General features: G+C 41.9%; 1 protein-coding gene across 2 annotated transcripts in view; it reads right to left on the bottom strand.

Moving 5' to 3' along the window:
• WDR7 (WD repeat domain 7) overlaps positions 1-26,598 on the bottom strand; it is a 266,103-nt gene that overhangs the window by 5,733 nt on the left and 233,772 nt on the right. For both annotated transcript variants that reach the window (XM_040985029.1, XM_040985030.1), the window contains one exon: positions 3,936-4,040. In XM_040985029.1, the coding sequence (XP_040840963.1) occupies positions 3,936-4,040 (105 nt within the window). The remainder of the gene's footprint in view (positions 1-3,935; positions 4,041-26,598) is intronic.

Here is a 26,598-nt window from a genome sequence, read left to right as displayed (position 1 = left end):
GTCTGTTAGCCATTTGAATCTGTTCTTTTGAAAAATGCCTGTTCATTTGCTTTGCCCATTTTTCACAGTTTTTTTTGTTGTTGTTGCTTTTACTGTCCCAGGGTTTCTGAAGCTCTTTATATATCCTGGATATTAGTCCCCTATCACTTGTGTAGTGTGCAATGCAAGAATTTTCTCCCATTCTGTTGGTTGCCTCTTCACTTTGTTAACTGTTCCCTTTGCTGTACAGAAGCTTTTGAGTTTAATATAATCCCATTTGTTCCCTTGGGCTTTGACGGCCTGTGCTTTTGGTATTTTCTAGTAAGTCTTTCCCTGTTCCTATATCTTGGAGAGTGCTTCCCATGTTTTCCTTTAGGGGTTTGATGATTTCTGGGTGTAGATTTAGGGCCTTGATCTACTCCATGGAATATTACTCAGCTATTAAGAAGAATGAAATTATACCATTTGCAATTAGATGGTCCTAACTAGAGACCATTTTGCTCAGTGAAATAAGTCAATTCCAAAAGAACAAACACCATATGTTCTCTCTAATATAAGGAGACCATCATGCAAAGTGTAACTTCAATAACCCGTACCATACTGTTTTTTTGTGGCTGCATCCCATGTGTTTTGATGTTTTTGATTTCAGTTTCATTTCTTCCAAATATTTTCTTTTCTCTTGTCGAATTCATCGCTGGCTCATAGATTACACAGTTGCATCATTTTACCCAAGAGACTTTTGTGTTTTCTTTTGGTCATCCATGCATTGGTTACTCAATGGCACTTTTTTTTCATGGTGTTATAACTTTGCTGTTGTTCTGATTCATATCAGTTGTTGACCTTAGTTCATGACTTCTCATTTATGGGAATTTATAGTGATGGAGTAATAGAGACTACCATATCCAGATGTGGGGATACAGTGCAATCTGCATCCCTGCTTCCAAATCAAACATGGAGTCCCAATGGAACTGTGGGACATGTGTAGACAATGGGATGCTGGACTGTCTGACATTGTACCAGCAATGACAGGGTACACTTCAATAACAGACTGATGGAATCATGACTCCTTATGAAGGACTATACTACTGTAGCAACGTGGGAAATTCTGTCGGGGGGTAGGGATTAGGAGGAGAATCCCAGTCTCTACAAAATTGTGCCATAAATTCAAAAATTCAAAATAAAAATTTAACAACAAAAAAGACTGAGTAGTATTCTCTCATACGCCAAAATAAATAAAACTACAATGTATCTAACTTATCAATAGCATTTCTGAGAGAGGATACTTATTTATTTCACAGATGGTGGCGATAAATTTCATAGGAGACAATCATGAATGTCTTTCACAACCAAGCTTTCACCTTGCCCAAATAACAATGGGTGCACCAAAGTGAAAGCCTTTAACAGTAAGAGTCTGAGAGCACCACAGGACTAGACAGATTGCCAAATTATATGATCCAATACTGGGCATGCAAATGAACTAAAATGCAGTTTGATTTTTCTCTTCTCTTCAAAGATACAGATTCACAAAACCAGTTTTGTTGGAGACCGGGTTTTGAACCTATAGAAACCCATGCTGATATAATACGTCAAAGGAGGAAATTCTTCATGCTATCCTCAACGTAACTGATGCTGCAGTACTTTTACTCTTACTTGAATAATTATCCACCCAACAGCTCTCATTAGCGCTCATTTCTCAGCAAAGATTTTAATAGCTGATAGCTTTAGCCAGACTCTGTATTAATAAGACTTCATTAAGTTTTCAAGATATATTACAGCACACTTACCGGAATAATATAAAAGTATTCTCATACATCATTAGAACTAAATAACATGTATCTAAATAAATCAGCAAAGCCCATTGGGGAAAACAGCAGTAGACCCAATACTGCTTTCTGCACACTCTTTGAACAGATAAAACACTTCTGGAAGTGGTTTCATTGTATCTTCTTGATAATCTGAAATGACCTGTTTCTGTGCCTTCTTTCTAAATTTCAAGACTGAACTGGGTATAATTTGAGCAGCCAAGAAATGGGTGCGTTGTAAATTCTAACAGTGGTTTTATGGTCAAGTGAGACAGGCTGCTGTCTGAGCTGCTCTGGTCTGCTGGCACCAGAAGATACAAGGCAGTCCTTGGGGTGGATGAGCTAAAGACGAAGGTACTGTGCCGGGATCTCATCATGCACAGCTAGAAAGACACCATCTGATGGTGGCCGTGACCTCTAAGTACAACGCCATCCGTGAGCAGAGACAGCAGTATCCCATGGAGGGATGCCTGACAGCAGGATTCCACGGAGGGATGCTTGTCTCCATAGAGAGCCACACAGAGCCAGGCAAGGGGAGAGGAAATAAATGCACTATTTAGAAAATTTCATGTAAAAAAATCCAGAAAAATTCTGGGCAAATTTTCAGCTCTGAGTTCTTTTATACCAAAAAAAAAAAAAAAAAAAAAAAAGACTCAGTGACAGAGAGAGGGAGAGAAAAAGAGAGGCAGAGAGTTCAATTCTTCCATGGAAGAGAAGGAGGCAGGGAGAAGGGGCAAGCCGCTCCGAGGCACTGACGCCCATGTGTCCCCTAGCTGCAGATCCCCAAGGCACAGCGACTGGGTCCTCTATGGGTCCACGAGAAGAGGGAACAAGCTTGTGTCCGAGTGCAGTTGGCACTGCAGGGATTGCTGTGTGAGATACGAGTGGCAGCAGGTGGTAAGGACCCACGGTCTCCCACAGTGTGCGGAGGGGTACCCCATTAGACTCACAGTTCAATTTCCCTAGAAAAGACTAGTCATGAAGTTACACACTGGGAGGGAGTTTAAGATGAGCTCATTAAGATGCTGGGGATTCATTCTGGAAGAAAGGATAATGAGAAAAGAAACTGGAAAACCGAGATTAAATGAAAGCAGAAAAAGTCTGACAGATTTGGAAGTTGTCATGCTTTAATAGCATGTTGTTAATTAAGCAATTTATGGTATCCGTTTTACATTTTATTAGCTATTGATTTTTTTAAAGCTATCATCAAGTTGTGCTGAAGCTCTGCTTAAACTTTTATTTTTACTTTTCAAAGTAATAAACTGAACCTCATAAAACACATTTGCAGCACAGGAAAATAAAGGTAATAACAAAATTTACAATTTTGAACTTTGTTGGGAGGATTGGCAATACTTGGTTTTCTATGCTTATCAGGACTAAAAGATCCAGCAACTGAAGAGAATAATGAATGGAAACAAAGTGTTGAAGATAAAATAAATTCTATGGCAGATATTGGTTGTTCGAAAGTAATATTTGTTTTAATCAGAATTAAACAGACATCGACATAGACTGACAGCCAAAGATAATGCAGGCGTTTAAAAGTGAAAGGTTTGAGAATTCAGAACATTATGTGGGAAAATCAGAGTGGAGAGAGAAAGAGAGAGAGAGAGAGAGATGATGATGATGTGAAAGGAATATAGCAAGAATATCTAATTGTCATTTTCCTCTGCATGCCACCGCGACAGACCCAGGGACCTGGCTGGAAAGCCTTGTAGACACTGCAGGCCTGAACAAGGCTTCTCATATCCAGTTCATCTTGGGCAGATGCTGCCCCTGCTGATGGCTGGATCACTGCACCTGTGCTCTGAACCCCCGTCCGTCCGCGGGGTCAGGTCTATCTCAGCTTAGACGTCACTTCCATTGGAAGGCCTTCCCCAAACTTCATTATTGGGTTCCCCTCTGCACTGACTGCTAATTTCTTGGTGTCTGCATTAGACTGAAAGCTCCGTGACAGCAGAGGGCCCTCTGACCAGGTAGCTAGCTGTGTTTTCAGCACCTTGCATGCTGGCGCCTGGCACACTATCAGCAGGAATTGGTGCTTGTCGGAAGCAGGCAGGACGGCAGGTTGGAAGGCAGGTTCAACTAGCAGCCTTTCCACCTAAAGCACATCATTATGCAATATCCACATCAAGATCCTATCGCATCTACTCTTACCTGCCAGAAGGAGATGTGGCTGTCAGTGTTGGAGTAGGTGGCAAGGTAGCGTCCATCAGGAGCAAAGGCCACTGCCGTGATGGGTCCTTTGTGTCCATGGATGGTCTAAAAAACATTTCAGACATGATTAAGGGATCGCATTTCACAGAACTATTAGAAGTATGCATGCAAATGTGTCCAATGATGAGCAAGTGATGGTATGAATATTAGATGCAAAAATTCTTTGTATAAAGATCAGGTTCAAAACATCTGGAAACAAAGTTTTCTCACAGACATTCTCAGGGCTTCAATCTCTCAGGCAGGAGCTGACCTGTACACTAGTTGGGAGGTCAGTATGACCTCAAAGAAAAAGCGTGCCACTGGGCCAGTGAGTGCAGTGGTGTGGCAGGCTAGTCCTCCAGCTATGGCACCAACATCTCACAGGAGTGCCAGTTTGGGTCCTTGCTCCTCCACTCTGGTCTAGTTCCCTGCCTTTTGGCCTGGGAAAGCAGCAGAGGATGGCTAAAGGAAAGCGGCTACGCCCATGTAGGAGACCTGGAAGTCGTTCCTGGCTCCTGGCTTTGGCCGGGTAAGCTCTGACCATCATGACCAATTGAGGATGGAGCATTTCTCTTGTGTGTGTCTCCTATAGCTTCTCTCTGCAATTCTGGCAAGTAAAATAAATAAATGTTACCCCCAAAAGAGAGAAAAAAACATGTAGCTGTAAAAAAAAACTGCCATGGATTGATGCAAGTATGCCCATAGAGGAAGAATTGGACAATAATTAGAATGGTAAGGAACTGATAATCATAATTGTCCAGAAAACTTGCTCAGCTGAAATGAAAACCATCAGAGACTCATGGTAACAGCTCTGGAAAGAGTTAAATACGGCAACTTCAACTCCTTAATAAGTACACATTTTTCATGTTTTATGCTTCATTTCCTACCAATAACAAAATGTCTCAATGCATACGGCTGCAATTAGTAAGCATACATACATGCGGGCACTGGACGTTTGGGTGCACTTATAAATCAAGTATTACTAACACCAAGTTACAGAGAGTTTTGAACCCTTGCCAAATAGCTCTCATTGATTTAACCATGAATAATAAAAAGGAAGTTATATTTTAGACTAGGTCTTTGCCAAAAGGTCTTTACTAATAAAAAATATACACACAAGTCTGATGATAGTAATAATTACAGAAAACACTGGATATTAAGTGTATTAGCCTAATATTTCTCTCTCTACGTTCAACTACAAACAAGCACACTCTTAGTATACTAGTCAATTTCCACTCTCCTCCATTTGAAAGGAATGGGGAAATGGTGCCTTTGAACTGAGACAATGCCAACAGGGTTTGCTCCCATTTGCTATTGTGAACCATGGGTCTCAGTGGAAGAAATAACAGTTTTTCTGTGTGATTTGGCCCACACATTCTATAAATTTCAGCAAGACTTTTTCATGCCTTGTATTTGAGTGACTGTAACAGGGAAGAGAAGGGAGATGGCGTGGATGAGACCCAAAGCACAATCCTTAGTGCCTCTGGCAATCCATTCTTTTCTGCCATTAGCTCTTCAAGACACTGTGGGACTCAAAACAAGGCCTGCTCTTCAACACTCACAGAAAAACAGGAGATTGGCAACATGTACAGCGTTGGGCAGAAGGCGCTGACTTGATTCAAATGTGTGGGTTTGCATCTGAGATCCATACTTTACTGTTGGAACCCAAGGTCAAGTGAGTCAATGTACTTAGCTTACTTAGCTCAGAGTTCCCATGCATATATAATGTAGGGAAGATGATGATGATAATAATTATATGGACTTCCAAGAGCTTTGTGAAAGTTAAATGAGACAATACATTCACGGCATTCTGGAAAATGCTTGGTGTACAATCTGGATTCAACAGACACCCTTAATATGTTTGTTACTCCTGCTTGTCCAGAGCTGCCCAGGCAAAAGGAAGCTATCACATAACCCAATTACCTTAGTACGCTGCTTAGTGACCGTCTACCCCCAGAAAGGCCTGAACCATGCAGTCCAAAACCAGCATCCCCAAGCCAAACAGGTTACCCAGAAACATAAACTTCAGACTGTGATATTTTTGTTAAATTTGTAAGGCAACTATCCGTAGTTCTGGCTCACAAATATGCTGAAATTAAACACTATAGCTGCTTATTGTGAGAAACCAGCAGAACATTCAGGCATACCAGAAGGAAAATGGTTCCAGTCAGGAGAAACAAAATCCCAAGCAATGCAGTGACCAGCACTGGCCATTTCTACTTCCTACATTAGTTGAATGAATTCATTGGGAAAATGTTTTAGTTAAAATCAATATCCAGTTTGGCTAAAAAACTGAAATTCTGTGGGGTCATCCTGAGGCTATGTTACAGCTATGACAATTGGAAGCTCACTGTCCGGAACGGTTTGGAATACTTGGGGAGCTCCTGACCATCCCAGGCTCAGAGGTGTGTCTGCCTGTGCTGCACTGGAAACACTGCCGCTGTCTCTTGTTCAGATTCCCTGAATTTCCCGGGATCTGTGTAGGTGCCATGTGAACTGAGCTTAACCCTCACTCTGGCATTAGCGATGTAGCTGTGGGAGGCTCTTGGCGAACCTGTGAGTGCTCTGTGCTGGGGTAGTCCCAGGGGCGTAGGTCTCACACGACAGACTCTGAAGGACATTTTCCAAAACTGCAGTCTTCAAGATAAAAAAGGAATTTGGCCCCACTTCACATGCACCTGATTATCACGTCTTGTTATAATTTTAGTCAAAGAAATTGCTGTCTTGAAAAGACAAATGAAACTGAAAGAAATGAATCTAGTTCAGGAAGTGCTATGAACAATAATAGAAATCAAGCAATTATTCCTAGCAGGAGAGAGAGCAGTGAACTGTGAAACACCCTCCCCCGCCTTTCCTTAGGAAAGACAAAGAACTGATGGGGCAGGATGAAGACACAGGCCATGTTCAAGGAAATATAACTAGCCCAGTTCTAAAGAGAAGAAGAAGCAAGAGTTTCCAAGATGGTCTGGTCGGTGTTAACAGGAGCCTCATGCTCTTAAAAGGGCTCTCTGATTGGCCTGCATCTTTCTGGAGTCTTGGGAATATGCTTCTAAAGACAAAGTTTGAAACTGGAACCCCAAAAGCAAGACACCCACATTAGAGGCTGGCCAAGATTAAAGAGAATGTTTTATCTCATTTTTACATTTATTTGCAGGTTTCATCACTACGTTTTATTGGGAAAAAAAAGAAACAAAAAACCCTAACAAAATGAAATATTTTCTTAATTTTGTTTTCATTTTTATTGGAAAGTCAGATTTACAGAGAGAAGAGGCAGAGAGAAAGATCTTCCATCCACTGGTTCACTCCCCAAATGGCTGAAATGGCCTGAGCTTGAGCCAATCTGAAGCCAGGGGCCAGGAGCTTCTTCTAGGTCTCCTGTGCAGGCACAGGTTCCCAAGGCTTTGGGCCATTGTCGACTGCTTTCCCAAACCACAAGAAGGGAGCTGGATGGGAAGTGGAGCAGCTGGATACGAATCCCTGTGCATGCAAGGAGTGGACTCTAACTACGAGGCTACCACACCAGGCCTCTATTTTGTTAATTTTAACAGAGGTTAAAAAGAAAAGATTCCTCCAAGTGGGTAAAATTCTGCCATCATCAATGTCCTCACAAGGAACAGATGTGCAAAGTGCCCATCCACGTGCTCTGGACAACACACACTCCAAGCAACCAAGAAAAGCAAGGAGCACAGACTGAAGCCCTTACAGGTGCATGGTCCGCAGGGCCAAGCAGGAACAGACACCTGGGCTGTGGGGCTTCCAGCGGGAACGACACGGGTGACTCCAGCCGAGCAGCTGCAACTGGAGCAGTGCCTGAGAGACTCGGCCGTGCCTTCAGTGAAGGCCTCGCCCTGGACTGTGCTTTTGCAGACAGCAAGGAGGGCGAACACGGTGGGCACCCTTACATCAGTGTCGGTTTGTATGTGGGAGGTGGGCCAACTACAGGAAGTGAGGATGGGATCCTGAGAAGGAGGTGACAGCACAGACCTACAGTCACCTACATTCTTGTGCTTATCCCATCAAATAGTCACCAACAGCACCAAGGGAGGGGCAGCACTGAGCCACACCTGGCACCTGTGGCCTAGGAACAGCTTCCAAGAGCAGACAGGGCAGTGAAGGAAGGTGGGCTAGGCTTAGCTCTTCATGGTCTTTTGACATTCACACTTACAGGGCCACGCATTTTATGGCTGCTTGGCAGGCTGGCAAAGAGAAGATAAAGACATCCCTCTGACTGGCAGCTTCATTTGGCAGGCAAGGGAAAGGCTTGTCAGAAAAAAGCGTATTCTAAAGAATGCAATAAGTTACGAATTAATTACCTTCAAGGGGGAAATTAAAAAAAAAAAAACTCTGAGCAACCAATAGGGGAAATTTTTAGCAGACATTTAGGGCTTATCTGTTTAAGGAAACCAAATGTAAGATTCAAGAAATAATTTAGGCAGATATTACCACCACTGGAAAAAATAGATAATCCCACCTGTGGCCAATGAGAAGGCTCGAGTGACGTTTAATTATCATGAACTAAGCCTCCTCAAGCTCTTCAGAGCGCACGATGCTGCCAAGGACACTGAGGCCAGTGTCCATTCCGGTTCCTGGACAGAACTGCTTCGAGCAGGTCAGATGGATGGAAGCCCATTCTGCTTTCCAGCATCTCTAGAGAAGACTTCAACACTGCCCAAGTCCTCTGATCAGTGTGGAACACTGTGTGCTGTCAGGAAGTTGTTCCTTCTATCCAATCTACATCTCAAAGGGCACAGTGGCAGTTGCTTCCGAATGTCCGAATGTCCGTGCAGAGATGCGGGAACTCCTGGTGGCCACGCTCAGGGTGACAACCTTCTATGGACCTGGGCACCACAAGTCCCCCCCCCTTTTTTTTTACTTCTTATGTTAATCATCAAGATTTGTATTTTTTTTTTTTTAATCTGGTGACCTTTCATTTCAGGTCTAACGTTCCATGTTTTTACTAGGCTAGGTGGCTGTTCCCTAAAATCCAAGTTTTCCAATCACACATTTTAGAATGGGATGGGATCTGAGAAGTCACCTTCTTCAAGCACTTCTCACAAGGTGGGATTTCTAGAAGGACTGAGCACTGGATTAGGTGGGACACAGGTGTTTTGACAGTTTCTTATTACACCCTCCTGGCAGAGCAACACTATGCTTATTTTATCAGACAAAGGCAAACGAGGCTATTGTATGCCGCTAGAAGAGAACTTACTGGAAAGGAAGAACTCTTGAAGTGGCTGACATTCCAGGTGCTTCTAGTTACCTCTAGGAGAGCTGGAGGTGACAGCTGAGTTTAACAGACACAGCTAGGACAGACTACCAGCCCCAGCACCCTTCCAGTAAGTACACCTCCCGAAAGACACCAGGACACGATTTACAATATGTTGCTTCTTCTCATTCGGCACGCCCTCCCCTGCACCTCTGGCTTGCAAAGCCTCTTCCATCGCTCTGTCAACTTCTCCAATTTACCAATTCTCTACACTTCCACCTAACACTTGGGTGATGAAAGAAAGGAGTTTCTGCTTTCACACTGTGGACCCTGATAAAAAAAACACACCAAATAACTCGATACTGTTGAGCAAAAATGGATTTGGCAAAGGTCAACTACGAAGCAGCTTTTTTCCCCACTCTTCAAATACATCTTGAAATTGTAATGGCGGAGAGCAGACCCAAGTGCATGTGTGCACTGGGCACTGTAGCGAATCGGTCAGGTGCTGTTCCAAGGTCTTCTCCCACCAATCTCCTAAAGCTTCACGGTATAGCTCATGAACAAAGAAGGCTATTAGCCTTCACCTGGCAGATGACAACACTGAGGTGCGGGAAGACAGAGTGACTGGTTTTTGAAAGAATCTGAGTAGTGCTGCCACATGGGAATATGAGGTGAAAATGAAAAGCAAGTTGCTAGTGCTTAGCTTCCCGAACTTGACTATGGTGGGATCAGCACTCAGGCCCAGTACACACCCACACCGGAGAGCCCCTTCTCTCCTGCTGATAAAGATCCGACTGGCCGTCTTCGCACAGTGGGCACAGTCTTAGCCATGGCCACTGTAGCAGGGCTGTCTGAGAGCAAGGGTTTGCAGGAACAGGATGGGGGTGTCTGCCTTAATGTCCCAGACACGGTCAGTTGGTCTTTCTCTGTAATCCCAATGCATGCCCAGGAAATGTCACAGGCGCTGGTGGTGGCTCCCACATCCAGGGATGGTCCCCAGATTGGCTCAGCCTCCTGTCACAGTCTGGCAGTGTCCTGGTCCACTGTAACTTCCTTGCTCTGCCTTTGCTGTTAGGACGGGAAGAGTGGCAGTCAGCAATGCCCAGGTAAGAAAGCACAGTCTCCTAGCAGAGAGAGAACCTGCCTGGCACCAGCTTTCTCTAGCCTGGCCTCCTGTGCCAGAGGGCTGCTATCCTCCCATCAGCTTGCCTGGGCACCAAAGAGGCACCACTGAGTATGCAGCGGTACCATAGAAAAGCTCTTCTTAGGATAAGGATAATTATTAAATCAGGACCCTGGCTCTTTTGAGACACCAAACAGAGGAACTGAGAATACCAAGTAAGATGAAAGCGTACGGCAGATGCACCTCTACAACTCCCTGGCACAGAAGAGCTGGTTTGTGCCCTGCTTGTACTGCCTCCAGTAGGCTCGGCACATACCCCTGGGGCCAGCAGCTGTCCTGGCGGCTCAGCAGGGCTGCTGCGTGGACACCGAGCTGTTTATCTCCTCATTTCTTTCCCTGATAGAAGGTTGAGATGAGGCTTTTTATTCACATTCTGTCAATGCTAGGCTTCAAAGTCAACACCTTAGAACACTTTCCAATCTGAGACACAATAAAACTACTCAATGAATTGAGTTGTTTTCTGTCACCTCTTAATTGAAAAGAATATACATTCAGAGGAAAAACAAGTAGATTTTGTATCACTTTAACATCTTAATGGAAAATAGATTTAAGGATAAATAACATAAAGTAAGATATCATAGGCTTCATTTCAAGATTTAACACCTCAAGTAAACAAACTCCATTCCTTTAACATAGCTACAGTGTTTATTGCTCATTTTCTGTTACTAAAGGGTCCTTATATGATATTTGGGGAATGAACTCATTGACACTGAAGAATTAAAAGAGCTTCCAACATCTACATATTGATAATTATTACGACATAGGAAACGTTAACACTTTTCTTCTGGGCCAGCACAGTGATACATCAGGTTAAGATGCTAATGTGGTATCAGTACCCCACATGAACGCCTGCTGCACCTGCTCCACCTGCAGCTATCTCCTAACGCAGCCTGGGAAAGGAGCCAAACTGCAGATTTGAAATCTGTTCCTAGTTGATTATTATTATTATTTTTAAAAGTTTTTTGCTAAAATGTGAATTTATTTGTTCTCATTTCATTTAAAAAGGAGAAAGAGAGCAAGATGGATCTCTAATCCATTAGCTCCTTCCTCAAATGTCCATTAAGCCAGGGCTGGACCAAGTGACCCCTGAACTGGGCACTCAGTCCAGATCACCTTTGTGGATAACAGGGACGCAAGCTCTTTAAACACTTGGTGCCCCCAGGGTGGGTATTAGCAGGAAGCTGGAATGGGAAGTCAAGCAAGGACCCGGACCCAGGCACTCACGTTGACACGTGATGCTCCAGCCCAAAGCCAGGAGCCTAGAGCTTCTGGGTCTCCCACAGTCAGGGTCCTAAACACTCTGGCCACCTTCCACTGCTTTCCCAGGAGCATCAGCAGGGAGCTGGATCTGAATGGAATGCTGGTGCTGTAGGTGGCAGCTTAACCTGTTAATGCCACAAAAGCTGGCCCCATGCAAATTACTTTTTGGGTACAGGATTTTATGATGCTATGTAAATATGTACATATGTATTTTGTTACTAAGTACAGTAACAAGGTCACTTTAAAGTTTGATAATATTGTAACTTATAAATACACATCCACATAAGTTCTTTCTATGCTATGCAGATCTTTCTCCAAAATAAAAAATATTTAATAGCATTAACGATTTATAAAAAAAAACCCACACTCACAGTCATAGTCCCCAAAGAAGCAATGGTACAAATTTCAGTGGTTCACCGGGCTCATGAACCAGAATCAAAGCGAAATACACTGACACTTTACTACGAATTACAGCTATACTACTCATCCTGAACCAAGCATTCCTCATGGCTTGAGTCAAAGAGTATTCACTGGAATTCACCTTCCAGTGCATTAAATATCTTATCACTGAGATTAAGCTCAGTGGGAGATACACTGGCTTAAGTCTTTATATCTTTAATGCAATCATATTGCTTAATGATAAGCAAATCTAAAATGCCAATGCATTATAAAATTCAATATTTGGAACATCAAACTCTTTAGCACTTAATAAGCAATTAATATTTGTCAATGAAAAGTGTTTTGGTAACCCAAGGTGAAATCAATAAGATACTAGACTCACTTGTTGCCCTCTCTTCTGCTAACCAGCTGTCCAAATGATTACAATATTTCAGAGAACAGACTGCTCTGTCATTGGACTTTGGTTCTTTGCAAGCTGCCATAAATGTCCTGGGAGTTTTGGATATGAAACGGAATGCACATTGTTAGTAATCTTTACATTCACCATCATATGTTTGTAAGCCACACATTGGATGGGTCTCAATAGAACATTCCGTGCTTTTCTGTAAGAGACTGTTGGAGGCATACTTCAATTCTATGCAGATTAATTTGATTTTCTTTTGAGATAACTCAGTCAAAAGCTTTCATTTTAATATGTTTTCCCTTTATGAATCAGTATATAAAGGTGGCAGATTGCACATATTGAAGGCTTTAATACACTGTATATGTGAAGATGATGTGAGCAAAAACCAAGGGTGATTTTTATTTTGAATCTTTCTTTGAAAACTACAGGGAAAAACACATGTGAGAACAGAAATTGACATTTTCCAAAAATCCCAACATTTTTTAAGGTACTCATGCTAATGCATCTCCCAGCAATTCTGCTTCATTGTATCCCATCCTTTGAATAAGCACCACGAGTCACTGATACATATCCTTCCAGATTTCCCATTATCTTGTCTCAGAAAAGGAAATGGTGATGTATTTACTTTGATTACTTCAAAAAGTAAAAAAAAAAAATCTTACTATTGGCAGCTTGGTGTATTCAAGTTTCATTTTATGTCATTCAACATGCAACTTTAAAACCATCCTTAGCAGCAATGCTGCACATGCAGTCTGCTGCAGTTTCTACATAGACAGGCGTCATAGAGTCAGTTTGCAATTCATTTGTTTGCAACTCTGAACACATTTATTCATAGGAACAATGCCATAAATAGTAGATTTCTAGGCCAGTTTCCAAAATCCTATACAATTTGAGAATTTATAGAGCCAGTTCAATCTCCTAAGCACTATTTGTAATAGTTTCTTTGGGGAAAAAGCATGTCCAAGGTCCATGTCAGACACCAGGAACCTGATTATCTACTGCACAAACCAGATAAACGAGGGCACCTTTCTGGGTACTGGGAGTCTGTGGAGGCATGTCAGAGAAGCATGAGATCACCTGTCTTGAACCCCAAGACACCCTACATTCTCCTGAAGTCCTGACCTAACATCAGGGAGACACCAAACTTCCTTAGAAAAAACAATCTGTGGGTCAGAAGGGCCATGTGAGGTGGGTTGGGGTGACCTGTCTGTGCACTGGGGTAAGACGGGGGAGGGCAAGGCTGAAAAAGCATTTTAGGCAGAGGGTTCGTATATGCAAAGGAAAACAGAGTATTTCATATCTGAGAAGCTAAAACACCTCCAGAATGGTGCGGAGCCGTGGTGTGAGGGATGGAGTGCAGAGAAGTAACTGTAGATGGCAAGTTAAGCCGAGACAGCCCACGAGGGGCTCGGGGTTCCCAGTGAGTCTGTACTGTGAGCGTACAAAATGAGAAGCAGCCTTAAACTTCACAATGGGAACATCATAAAAAAAAAAAAAGATAGAAATTATTTGGGTCTGGCGTGGTGGCCTAGTGGCTAAAGCCGGGATCCCATGGGGCCGCCGGAATGGCGGCCCCACTTCCCATCCAGCTCCCTGCTTGTGGCCTGGGAAAGCAGTCGAGGACGGCCCAAAGCTTTGGGACCCTGCACCCACGTGGGAGACCCAGAAGAGCTCCTGGCTCCTGGCTTTGGATCAGCGTTGTACCGGCCACTGTGCTCACTTGGGGAGTGAATCATCGGATGGAAGATCTTTCTCTCTGTCTCTTCTTCTCTCTGTATATCTGACTTTGCAATTAAAATAAATAAATCTTTATAACAAAGGGAGAAATAATTAGTGTGATCCAAACCATCCCATTTTATATCTAATTTACTTTTTTCTTTTACTTTTCATTTCAATTCTGGAATTTTTATTTTAATTTTTAAACTAGTTTTTAACAGATTGTCATTTGAAATACAATTCTAAGGACCTAATCATATTCCTTCCCCTCCTTCCTCCTACTCTCCTTCCTTTTCCTTTTTTCTCTTTTTTTTTAAGTTTTTGAGCTATTATATTTAAAATTTGCATTTCAGAAAAAGGTTTAATATTTCACTGAATGAGAAGTTTAGCAAGTAAAAAGCAAAAAGACCTTAATCTAGTGGACCCATAGACAGGGAGTAGGAGCAATTACTGAAGGAAAAATGACCATTTAACCCATACACATACAGTACATCTTACAGTAATCACACATAATTTAAACTGTCACAGCATAACATTCTTAATCATTGGTTATTTAAGTTGTATGGAACTACATTTACATCAATACTGATACAGATGGACATCTTCCCTTTAATCCCGATGCCTACAAAATTGTATCATGAAAAATAATAATAATTATAAGCAAATGCAGAGGAAATACTCCAAGATATTGGTGTTGGGAATGACTTTGTAGATAAGACCTCTAAAGAACAAGCAAGAAAACAAAACCAAATAAATGGGATTTATCAAACTCAGGAGCTTTTGTACGGCAAAGGAAATGATCAACACAGTGAAGAGACAGCTGAGAGACTGGAGAAAACATACTTGCAGATCATCTAACAAAGGGTCACATACCCCAGAGAAAGCAGCAAAGCTCTACAACAGCAACAGCAAAACAACAAATCCAGTATGAAATGGGTGAAGGACACCAACAGAGAGCTCTCAAAAATTTTTAAAAAAGAAATAGTAACAGCTCTCAAATTTATATAAATGATGCTGAACTTCTCTAGCCATCAGGAAAATGTACATCAAAAAGCAAAATGAGATATTACCTCCCCGCTGTCAGGATGGCTAAAACCCAAACCCATAGAAAGTAGCCAATGTTGGCAAGGATGTGCAGAGGGGATGCTTCCGTACCGTTGCTAGTAATGCGAATCAGTGCAGCCCATGTGGGAAAGCTCGGGATTTCTCTAGAAACCAGAAATAAACCTGCCATATGACCCAGCAATGCCGTTTTATACCTAATTCCATTTAAAAAATACAATTTCTTAATATTAGAGAACACTTAAACATTTTGTTACTTATGGAGACTGGAAACAACAGAATTTTGGTTATTTAATACAGAAGTGTATTTCAGCCTTGAACTAAAAATGGTAACTAAATTGAACACATGCTCTCAAAAAATTATTAATACTTGTTAACTAATGTATTAATAATGTTAATGAAAACATTATCTGCCAGCTCCACTTTCAGACCAGGATGGTCTCCCAATGACACTATTGGATTTATTTGGATAATAAGATGCTGGACTCTCCGCATGGTCCATGCCTGCAATGAAGGAATCATGACTGCTTATGAACTATACTACAATAGAGAGGAATTCAATCAGGGGGGAGGGTTTGGGGAGGGACTGGGGGATCCCAGAGGCTAAGAAACTGTGTCATAAAATGATATAAAATAAATAAATAAGTAAATTTTTAAAAATAAAAAAAATCACACTAAAAAGAAAAAGAAAGCATTATCTTTGTATTTGGGCAACACTAAAAATAAACATCCTTGTCAATTTTTTTCAGTATAAACTCCACTCTAAACCTATAGTACAAATCTTAAAATGAAATAGAAATTTTTAGGTTACAAAGGTCCTTTACAATTTTTAAACACCTAAGAACCACTGGTCACAGTAACTGAAGTTTGTCCATGTCCAAGTTCAGCTCCTGTGGACCTTAGAGCAAATCTGCACCAATGTCTCCTCAATTTTCTTTCTGAGATGTCTCATCAGGTTTCAATAATAGCAAGAGAAAAGGCTCAGAAATAAAACAACTGACATAAATAATACATACATAAAACGTGTGGCCGACTTGTTTCGGAAGGCATCTCTGTGCTGATTGCATTAGAAGGGCGTGACTCTCAAGGGCAGCACTCAATGACCTTGACTAGCAGTCTATGAAAACACCTGAAGCACTGAGCCTGAGCCAGCCAACCGAGGCCTCTCATTGGTCAGGAGGCTCTCCTGCTGTGACCCACTCATCACAATCCTGGGCAAATGACAACTAGAAAATAAGGCAGTTTCTTTTTTGACCAAACTTAATCCAGTAAAAAAAAAAAAAAGAGAGATGGCAGCTGCAGCCATTCAAGTGCTACAGAAGCATTTCACAGGTGTTTGTAAAAGGCAGGATTACATATTCTAATTAGTGTGTGACAATGCAATAGTCAGCCAGTTGTCACACCTTAGTGTACCTAACTGGCTCCTTCAGAAACATTTGGCTTATGATGTAAACACTGCCCAACATCTCCAGCCATCAGGGAAACGCAAGTGAAGAAGCACAATGAGGGAAAAGCCTGGCTGGCTATTTACATCTTACTGAATCTCGTGGGATGCGCATAAGCCATCCATTCAGAGCCTGTGCAGGAGGCTTTCTCGGGTGCTTTAACCAACAAGAACTTGGTCCAGTCCTGCTCTTTGTATGACAATCTCAGTGCACAGCTGACATTTTTCTAGGATGCAATGACAGGTACACCCACCTGGATAATTTAATTCCAGTACAGGAATGTTTTTCTCTAGAAGGAAAACGACAATGCACACTGATACAGGTTTCAGTTACACCTAATTTTTTCATATAAGAACTTCCTAACCCGGTAATTACTGGTTTCAGACACTTCAGGGAACAGTACACTACTACAAGAACTGGAAATCATCCCAAAATGTTGAAAACAAAAAAAAAATTTTTTTTTTTTACTTTTTATTTTAAAAGTATAGACACTAAAAAGCATCTTAGGAGGGGAAAGAGGAAGGGAGTGAGAACCTCAAAGAACAGTAATGGGGTACAGAAACAAGCACCCGACATAACGTGAGTGTGGGTGCTACTTTGGCTTTTGCTCTTTTCCCCTTTATTTAACAGGGCTGAAGACTTTGTATTACAGTGCATCATTTCCTAGTTAGGGTTCACATCTGGATTCATGCTAGTTACTAGTTACAAACTGAACTGAAGTACAAGGGGTGGGGAACAACTGGTCCACAGGCCACAGAAAGCTGGAGACATCATGTGATTTGGCCTGGCCAGGCACGACTCGAAATTTAATAAATCGACAGCAAGCTAAATTTTAAGTTGAAAATTTCGCATGGTCTGTGATTGATGTTATAAACATCCAAAGGCCTCTTAGCAGAAAAAAAGGTTCCCCGCCCCCTGGTTAGCAGGATGAACATAAATATGATGTTAAGTGAAATAAGCCAGGCACCAAAACCCCATCCTGTGTGATGGCACATAAAACCCCAAGTAAGGGAAGAGCACTGCGCCGTAAGATGAGTGATGGTCAGCGGGAGACGGCTGGCTGCAAAGGGGCAGAGGGACATCTCTGGGATGGGCAGTGGCGACATGCCTACATACTTGCTGTTGCAGCCAATTGTGTGTTTACTGCCACTGAGCTGACTACACGTACTGAGTACCTCAGACGTACAACTGTTCATGTACAAAGCAGACCTGTTCGAAAGGGCACGTTACCAGATGTTCTTGCCGCTGTGGACTGGAGGTGCAGAGAAACCGATGTGCGAAGGCTCGTGATTCAGAGCACGGGGTGGAGGTGGTCCCCCCCCAGCCTCTTCCAGCTTTCCCCCAGGTCTCAGTGCAGAGTGCTCCCACGGCATCCCCCGGGGAGCTGTAACCACAGTCTGCTGATTCTCAGCAAGGGTACCTTTCCCGGAATCAGCACAAAGTGTGCTTTTCCTTGAAGTCCTCTTCATCACTCTTTAATAGATTTGCATATGCCAGCAGTGACATGTCTTCCTTTTGAATATGGGCTCAATATCTTCTGCCCAGTTTATGAGTACTGGCTAATAATTCATGATGGTTTGTCTAAACCATGATCACCTTTTAAAAAGTTTTGAGTCTTAAACCTAAATGTGTGTCTTTCATTTTCTGCTACCAATTTATATTCAATCCAAGGGGATTAGAATATTAGAAAAGTGTTTTTGAAATTTCAGAATCTCCAAAGATAGACTTCAACATAACATTATAAAATCTATATTTAGTAAACAGCACAGGGCAGGAACAGACAAGCATTTACATGAAGAAAATTCTGGAACATTTTTCAGACGATCTGTCAAGCTGCAAGCAAATAATAAAATCACACGCAGCCCACGTGTGTCACTGAATGGTTCTTTCAGGGCTTTTCGTTCATCGCTGACTTGTGAACAGACTGTGAGAAACTCAGGCAAGTGCTGTCTGAGCTCACCTACTTCTGAACACTATTCCTCTTCCAAAAGGTAAGATTACAAAACTACTGAAACACAAAGTGGTTAGGGCCCAGAAGAAAAGAATCAATCTGTTTATACATCACGGTATCCTCCATTAAAACAGCATCCAGCAAAGTGGCATGGAAACCAAAACATTCCATGCAGAAAGAAAAAATTTCATCCTTAATTGCCACCTCCTTCATTAAGAAAAATAGGAAATTAAATGACACAGGATCAGTGAAGTCAGATTTGAAAAATGGCTGAAGTACTATTCATTAAGCTTTCTCCTAACCTTAGCCACTGGAATTAATTCTGGCTTATGACAGGCTTCTAAATATATAAATATAATTCTAGTTAATGAAATGCAAATACTAATAAATCTCTCTTAAACTAGTTTATAAAGGGAAGAATGATATTGTCAGAATCTGAGCGCACTGCCATTACCAAATCTCCTAATACAGGACTTTGTAAATATTTCGCCAATCCCATCTCTCCACGTCCAGACTTCTCCCTGGCACGGGAAATGTCGACAGAATTGCTGTTTTCAGCCATCCGTGGCACTATTCCAAGTCCAAAGCAGAAGAGTCTGCTGAGGGATTTCTGCCCCAAATGTAACTTAAGGGACAATGCTGTCAGGGGGACAGAGAGAGGCTTGTGGCCGGAGGATGGAGTAGTCCCTTCCGTTGGAACGGTTTCTGGTGGTCTTCCTCGGACCCCGACAGGGCTTGACATGGCTCCTGCAGGCCTGCTGATGTCCAACTTGTCGTGTGAGACCACAGTGCAAGGCACGCAGTCGCCTCGTTCATCTGGGTTATCTGTTCTTGGCTGTTTTCTCTACCATCATGTAGCTATCTCTTCTCAGCTGTCAGCATGCGGAAAATCTGGCTGTGATGTTTTTCTTTCTCTGGTCCACAGCATTTTTCTGAGTGCTATTTCTTTTTCTGAAACCTTTTTTGTTAGACATCTTTCAAGGACGTAGCTGGCCCTAACTAATACAGGTGCTGACCCCAGGAAGAACTTCAGAACAAGTGGCTTAAAAGAGTTCTATGGATTTTTCTTTCTGAACAACTGCATATAACACAGCCTGCTATCGTCACTTTATATATATAACTTCCTAATATCTACTTATTCTTTTTTAGAAAAGATTTATTTATTTTATTGGAAAGGCAGATGTTCAGAGAGGAGGAGAGACAGAGAGGAAGATCTTCCGTCCGATGATTCACTCCCCAAGTGAGCACAACGGCGGGTACTGCGCTGATCCCAAGCCAGGAGCCAGGAGCTCTTCTGGGTTTCCCACGCGGGTGCAGTATCCCAAGGCTTTGGGCCATCCTCGACTGCCTTCCCAGGTCACAAACAGGGAGCTAGATGGGAAGTGGAGCTGCCGGGATTAGAACCGGCGCCCATATGGGATCCTGGTGCGTTCAAGGTGAGGACCTTAACCATTACGTTATTGCGCCAGGCCCCTAATACCTAATTATTCTTAAGATATTTGCCTCCACTACTTGTATCTCTACCCATCCAATAATTTCAACTTTTCTCTATTTCTGTACCTTCACCAAGTTTCTTCCAAAATACAATACAGAGAAAGAGTTGCATTACATAGAATATGGAAGGACACACTGTTGCAATTGGCTGTGAAACGTTATGCCAAAGGAAAGCATTATTATTATCAGGATTTTGTTCCACTAACATTTTACGTAAGCATCTTCAAATCATATTTTAGAATACAAGACCCTATAGAGTCGATGTGATGGCTCAACTGACTAATTCTCTACCTGCAAGCTCCAGCATCCCATATGGGTGCCTGCTCATATCTCAGCTGCTTCCTTTCCCATCCAGCTCTCTGCCTGTGGCCTGAGAAAGCAGAAAAGTCAGCCCGAAGCCTTGGGATCCTATACCTGCACAGGAGACCCACAAGAAGCTCCTAGCTTTTGGCTCCAGGCTCCTGGCTTCAGATTGGCTCAGCTCTCGCCTTTGTGGCCATTTGGGGAGTGAATCGGCAATTATAAGATCCCTCTGTCTCTCCTCTATGTAAATCTGACTTTATAATACAATAAATGTTAAATATAAGACCATACGTATAGCCTCATAACTCTGAGGTACCTCATTCAAGAACATCCTTCGACAATGGAAGCCATGTGATAAATTACACTTTTTGTATGACATAGTATTCACGTTCAACTGTTGCTAAAAAGTTTATTTTTCTCAGTTATTCTTATTAAGACTTTGGAATAAAGTCTACAGTTTCTCAAATTTTGAGTATTTCCAAACTTGTAAAAAATTTCTTTCTTTTTTTAACACAATACTCTCATTTATGCCTTTTATGTAAATGGTTATTTGAAATCACATTAAACCCATCAAAAGTACTATTTCTTAGAAAAGAAAGATGATTTTCCAAATGTACAGTTTGGTATATTTTGTTTTCTAGTGACTGGCCTTTGTATAATCAACATTTACAAAAATTTTCAATGACTGCCTGATTTGAGGATAAAGTCTCTAAATAAACCAGATCGTTTCAATTCATCATTCCTCAACAGACTTCTAGCCACAAAGCACACACAGTCAAGAAATACTGCAGTTGGATGAGTTCATTAAAAAAAATTTCAAATCTGTTGATAGAATTCTACTCTTAACCCACAGACCCTTTTTATCCCACAGGTTACTCCAGCCCAATTTCATTAACCAGAAGCAACCTAAACCTCTCCATGATGTCCACGACGGCTGCCATAAGCAGATGCGGACAGATGACAACAGGGGGTCACTGTTGTCCCAATGTCCAGCGGAGTCCCGAGGAACAAGCACGGTTCCCAAGAGACCTGCATTTTAAACTCCTTTTCTGACAGGTGCATGAGACTGGGAGCCACACACACACACACACACACACACAATCCAAGAAGATTCAGTCTTCACTGCTAACACTTGGAAGCTTTTTGATTCCATTCTCCTTTAAGGAATGACCCGGCCACTTTGCTCCCAGACTTACAAAGATTCCTAATGTTCCGATGTACACCCGCTTGCCTTCTCTCCTCTGTCTTCCACAGAAGGCAGGGACAGCATTCCATGAAAGCAGAAAGGGAGGTGTGGATGAGTAGGGGAGAACCTCTTTCCCGCTCTCTTTCCTTCCTGTAAAGCTTATCAGGAAAAACAGCTTCTCTAACACTGGAATTGGGAGGAAGGTAAGTTTTAAAACACAGACAAACATACATTTATTATTTAATTAGGGGCTCCATGATCAAATAAAAGAACAAAGAAATTGAAGATGAGGAAGGCCGATTGGCTTAACATTTCACCTGCTAGCAGCTGGGTGTTCCTCCGCTTAGAATCTGAGTAATGTACTCATTTTTCTTCTGAATCTGGAGATAAATCCAAGTGCCAATTTTTCTTGAGATAAAGTAAGAAATGTTTTTAGAAGGAATAGGATGAGTTTTGAAGGCATGGTTAAGTTATTATTTATTATTCTTAGGAAATTCCAGGGGTCAGTGTTTTGGTATAGCAGGTAAAGCTGCTCCCTTGGCGTTGGTATCCCATATGGGTGCCCGTTGGAATCCTGCCTCCTGCACTGCTCATCCAGCTCCCTATTGATTCACCTTAGAAAACAGCAGAAGATGGCCCAAGTCTTTGGGCCCCTGAACCCACACGAGAAACCTGGAGGGAGCTCCTGGCTTTGGCCTGGCTCAACCTGTACTGTTACAGTCATTTAGCATGAAACAGTGATGGAAGATCTCTCTCTGTCCCCCAATCCTTTCCTTTCTGTAACTCTAACCTTTTACATAAATTTTTAAAAAATTATTTAGAAAAAAACAAAAACCAGCTCCAAAAGCAATCTTTCGCTACCTCCCCTTGGCTGTCAAGATCTGTGTCCTATCCACCTGCTTAACAAATGCATTTTGGACATGTCAGCATAATTCCTTATTTTACTTTACCCAGAAATAACACACATATTCATAATACAAATGTACTATATCAGCTTCCAGTTTGGGCCATTAATACCCATTATTACAAATCTTACTGTAAGTGCCCCCCAGATCTGACTCACGAGGGAAATTCAAGAACGGATGTTTTCTTTTCAGCAAACACTTCGGCTTTGCCTCAGATGTTTACAAGTGTGATAAACATTTATTCTTTTCCTATATCTGCTGCTACTGTGAGGTTATTGATCAAATCATACTTGAAAACACTCTGCCAGGGACCACGGAGAAGGAGCTATGCTGTTTCTGAAAAGTAACTGCTTCCTTTCCGCTCAACAATTCATTGTTTATCTAGGTTTGTTTCAAATCTCATTTTTTTAAAGGTTTCTGATGCCATGTTCACAGCATCTTACAAAAAGCCCAGGAAATTAAGGATTCAAAGTCTGTAAGTTTAATTAACAGTAAGCTCACATGACCGACCCCGTTTCTGCTCAAGAGAGGGTATTCTTTCTGCATTAAGTTTGGAAAAGTGCCTTTTTTCCTTTTAGAATATTTGCAGGATAATTTCACAGAATGTCAGATGCGCTTCTCTAGCTTTCTGGTGGAACATTACAGGGAATTTTACATTACAATGTTTACCTGACCATGACAGGCTAAAAAGGAAAAGGAATATCCACAGTCAGCAAGCTCGAGAAGGCCTTGCTGCTGGCTGAAATCGGACTGCGAGACACATAGAACACTGGGGAGAAGATACGGGCAGTGTCCGCTCCTTGCTAACAGTTCCGGGCATTTCCAACTCCAGCACGGTTCTCTCCACCAGCGCACTGAGAGTCTCAAAACGTGGGGGAAGATATGATTCTGACCACAGCATTATCTAATGTTATGTGATTTCTGAATCTGCCGAGAAGCCTGATTTTATTTGTCTCCTGCTTTATACCTTCTTGTTGCATTTAATTACCGAAACAACTACAAATTAAGGAATTTGTGGTCAAATTAAGGAATTTAATGAATATGGTTTATCCGATCATGATAGTTTTTTTCACTTTCTCCCTGAACATTTCATTCATTTTTCAATATTTTGAAATTTGTGATCTACCAAAAACATAATAATAATAAAAATAAATTCTTGGAAGGATCCAGAATCTGAAGATAAGCCCTTCTTTCTCATCTCTATAACTACATATGTAAATCAGCGGATAATACATAAGCTGGCTTTTATTTGCATTCAACTGAAAAAGAAAAATCAGAACTTATCCTTGGAAACCTTTGTGCAAAGATGACTGGATGACTGGTTACCAGCTACTTAAGGATGGAGACAGAATTTCAATGAATTTGTGCTACAGGAAGTATTTCTCCACAGGTGATGAATGTCAGTGTGGAAGGCTCATAGCCAGCATCTTAATACAGACTTCTAACTTTAAAAAGTGGGCCATGTTGATGTGCCAGTTCCTTTGGCAGTGCTCTCACACTGTTGCTTTATTCTTTAATTTGAAATTATTGTCTCAAAAGCAGCAAGTGGTCCAGCTACCAAACGTGCAGTAAATCCACCTGCCCACTCTGTGCAGCTGTGTCTCCAAATGTATGGCGCAGGAACAAAGCATCCTTTCTCCCGTGGACTCAGCTCTATTTCCATGACAATGCTTTGGGGAGAGCAGTATGTTGGACCTACAGCAAGCTCAAGGAGCCGGCAGCACAACTCAGTTTAGGAAGTGGTAAGACAGCAAGTAGGGGTAGGTGGGGGGGGATCAGAAACTGGGAGCTTAGAGTTGGGTTCTAGTAGTTGTGATGAAGGATCAAGTAAAAGGAGTTATGTGACACTTTCTAACATAAACATACCTGTATTTTAAGAGTTTGGGTTGAAAGAGGAAGAGGATGAGAAAAGCACAGCTCTGCAAATTAAGGAATGGTTCAGACACAAATAGGTATCACCATGACTTACAAACAAGCTGTGATGTCAGATCCCAGTGCTGTTAGCTGTGGACAGAGCACACTATGCATGGAATACACTTTTTAGTACACAGGAAATCTAGTTCCAGTAGTACACACCTTTCTGGCTTAGAGCCAGATGTTTCTCCTTAAAGAATAGATGCTACACATTTTGTAATCATTTGCAACATGCTTCAAACATGCAGATTTTATATCCTTAAACATTTTCAGCAGTGAACTACTTGGAGCAGGAACCTATATTCAGGGTCTAGGTAAAACGATTTTTTTAAAGAATAGTTTTCTCTAGGACCATGTCTGTCTGCATCTATCTTGTAATGGCAGTAGGTAATAAACGCACTGATATGCCTGCATCCAATACCAGTGTCGGTGTTTGATTCTGGACTCTGGCATCTGTCTCCAGGTTCTTGTTAAGGTGAACTCGAGGAGGTAGCAGGCTCAAGTACTCAGGTCACTGCCAAGCATGTGGGAGACTAAAACCAAGTTCATGGCAAACAGCTGCCCCAGTCCTGGCTGTTGTGGGCACTCGAGGAGGATAAGTCATGGGATGGAGCTTTCTGTCTCTCAAAGTAAACAAAGAAATGAATACATAAGCAAAAATTTTAAAATAACAAGGCAGTTGATAAACAAGATGCTCGGACATGCTCTGAGCGACAACGATGTGAAACAAGTGAGAATGTGATGGCAAGGCAAAGTTGGTCTCAACAAGCACCTGCCTTGCTACACTTGACTGACAGTAGTTTATATGCCTGATTCCTGCCAAATATGTATCCAGTTATCCGAAGATTACCCCAGGAGATGACTGATCACTTTACAGGAAAATAACATTCCTGTGAAAGGGTTTCCAATAAATTAGGGTGAACAGGAAAAACACACAGCCCCCACACCCTGTCTTCTCCAGACATCAGCGCCTCTGACAGCTGAACAAAAGTGCTTTGCTAACACACTTAAAATGGAGCATTCACAGAGTTAAAAGCTGAAAAGGCCTACCCAGGGAGACAGAGGTGAATTAGATACATTTCTGCATTTCTTTTGATACAAATTCAATTTTTTAAGAGCCTTTACCCTAGACACGACGTCACGCTTTTTACGATAATAAAAATTTAAAATCACAGCACTGGATGATGTGGCTTCAGAGTGGTCAGCAACTTTACTGTTTTTCCAGGCACTCATTATAGCAAATGGCTTTATTCCAAAAGAAAACAAAAGAAAAAAAATTAAATTGATTGCTTTGTCAATCTCGGGACCCATATGCCAAATTGTTTTGTGGTAAGACCTAAGTATTGGGTAGAAACTTGAGAAAAACTTCTATCTCTTGAGTTCCAAATTATTCTTGCTATCAGGTATAATTTCTTAAGGTATTGGGTAGCTATTAATAGGATTTTCAACATACTTCCCCTTATTGAGAGTCAGTTTATTAGTCCAGTGCTTCTTTTTTGTCCTCTGAGTGACAGTACTGCATTCAATCATTTGTCACACATGTAAAAAAAAAGTTATATAATCATCAACTGACAACATAACTACAGATATAGATTTGGAGTTATATAATTTCAGAAAATAATAGACTTACAGTAGTGATTTAGCAGTTTTAAAAGTATTTGAAAAGCAGAGTGATATAGAGACAGGGAGACACACACACACACACACACACACACACACACACACACAGCCCATTTCCCAGTTCATTTCAGTGGCTGCAGCAGCCAAGTCTGGGCCAGGCCAGGCCAGTAGACAAGAACTCCAGCCTGGTCTTGACCTGATTGACAGAGGTCCAATTACAGGGGGGTGGGATGGAAACAGAATAGCCAAGACTCAAACTGGCACTCTGATGGGGAATGCCGATGTTACCAAAACAGCAGTTTACCCTGTATGCCATGTCAGACTCCAGCTTACACTTTGAGCCTGTAGTCTGAAGTGTAGAAAGAGGATCACAGCTGCCATCACACTAAACTATGGCTTACCTACTTCAAAATGTCAAAAGAGCTGACAACCATCCAGAGCTAGGACATGTCTCTTGATGACAATGTTACCAAGGGTACATGACACCTTCTCTTCACCATTCAATCCAGAATCACCACTGAATCCACTAGGCTTACAACAATGGCTGCATCATATGAGATGGTTCTTGCAAGTAACT

Source organism: Ochotona curzoniae, unplaced genomic scaffold, assembly GCF_017591425.1.
Source record: "Ochotona curzoniae isolate NIBS_2020 unplaced genomic scaffold, NIBS_Ocur_1.0 contig_43, whole genome shotgun sequence".
Taxonomy (NCBI): domain Eukaryota; kingdom Metazoa; phylum Chordata; class Mammalia; order Lagomorpha; family Ochotonidae; genus Ochotona; species Ochotona curzoniae.
This window is presented reverse-complemented; position numbering and strand designations above follow the sequence as displayed.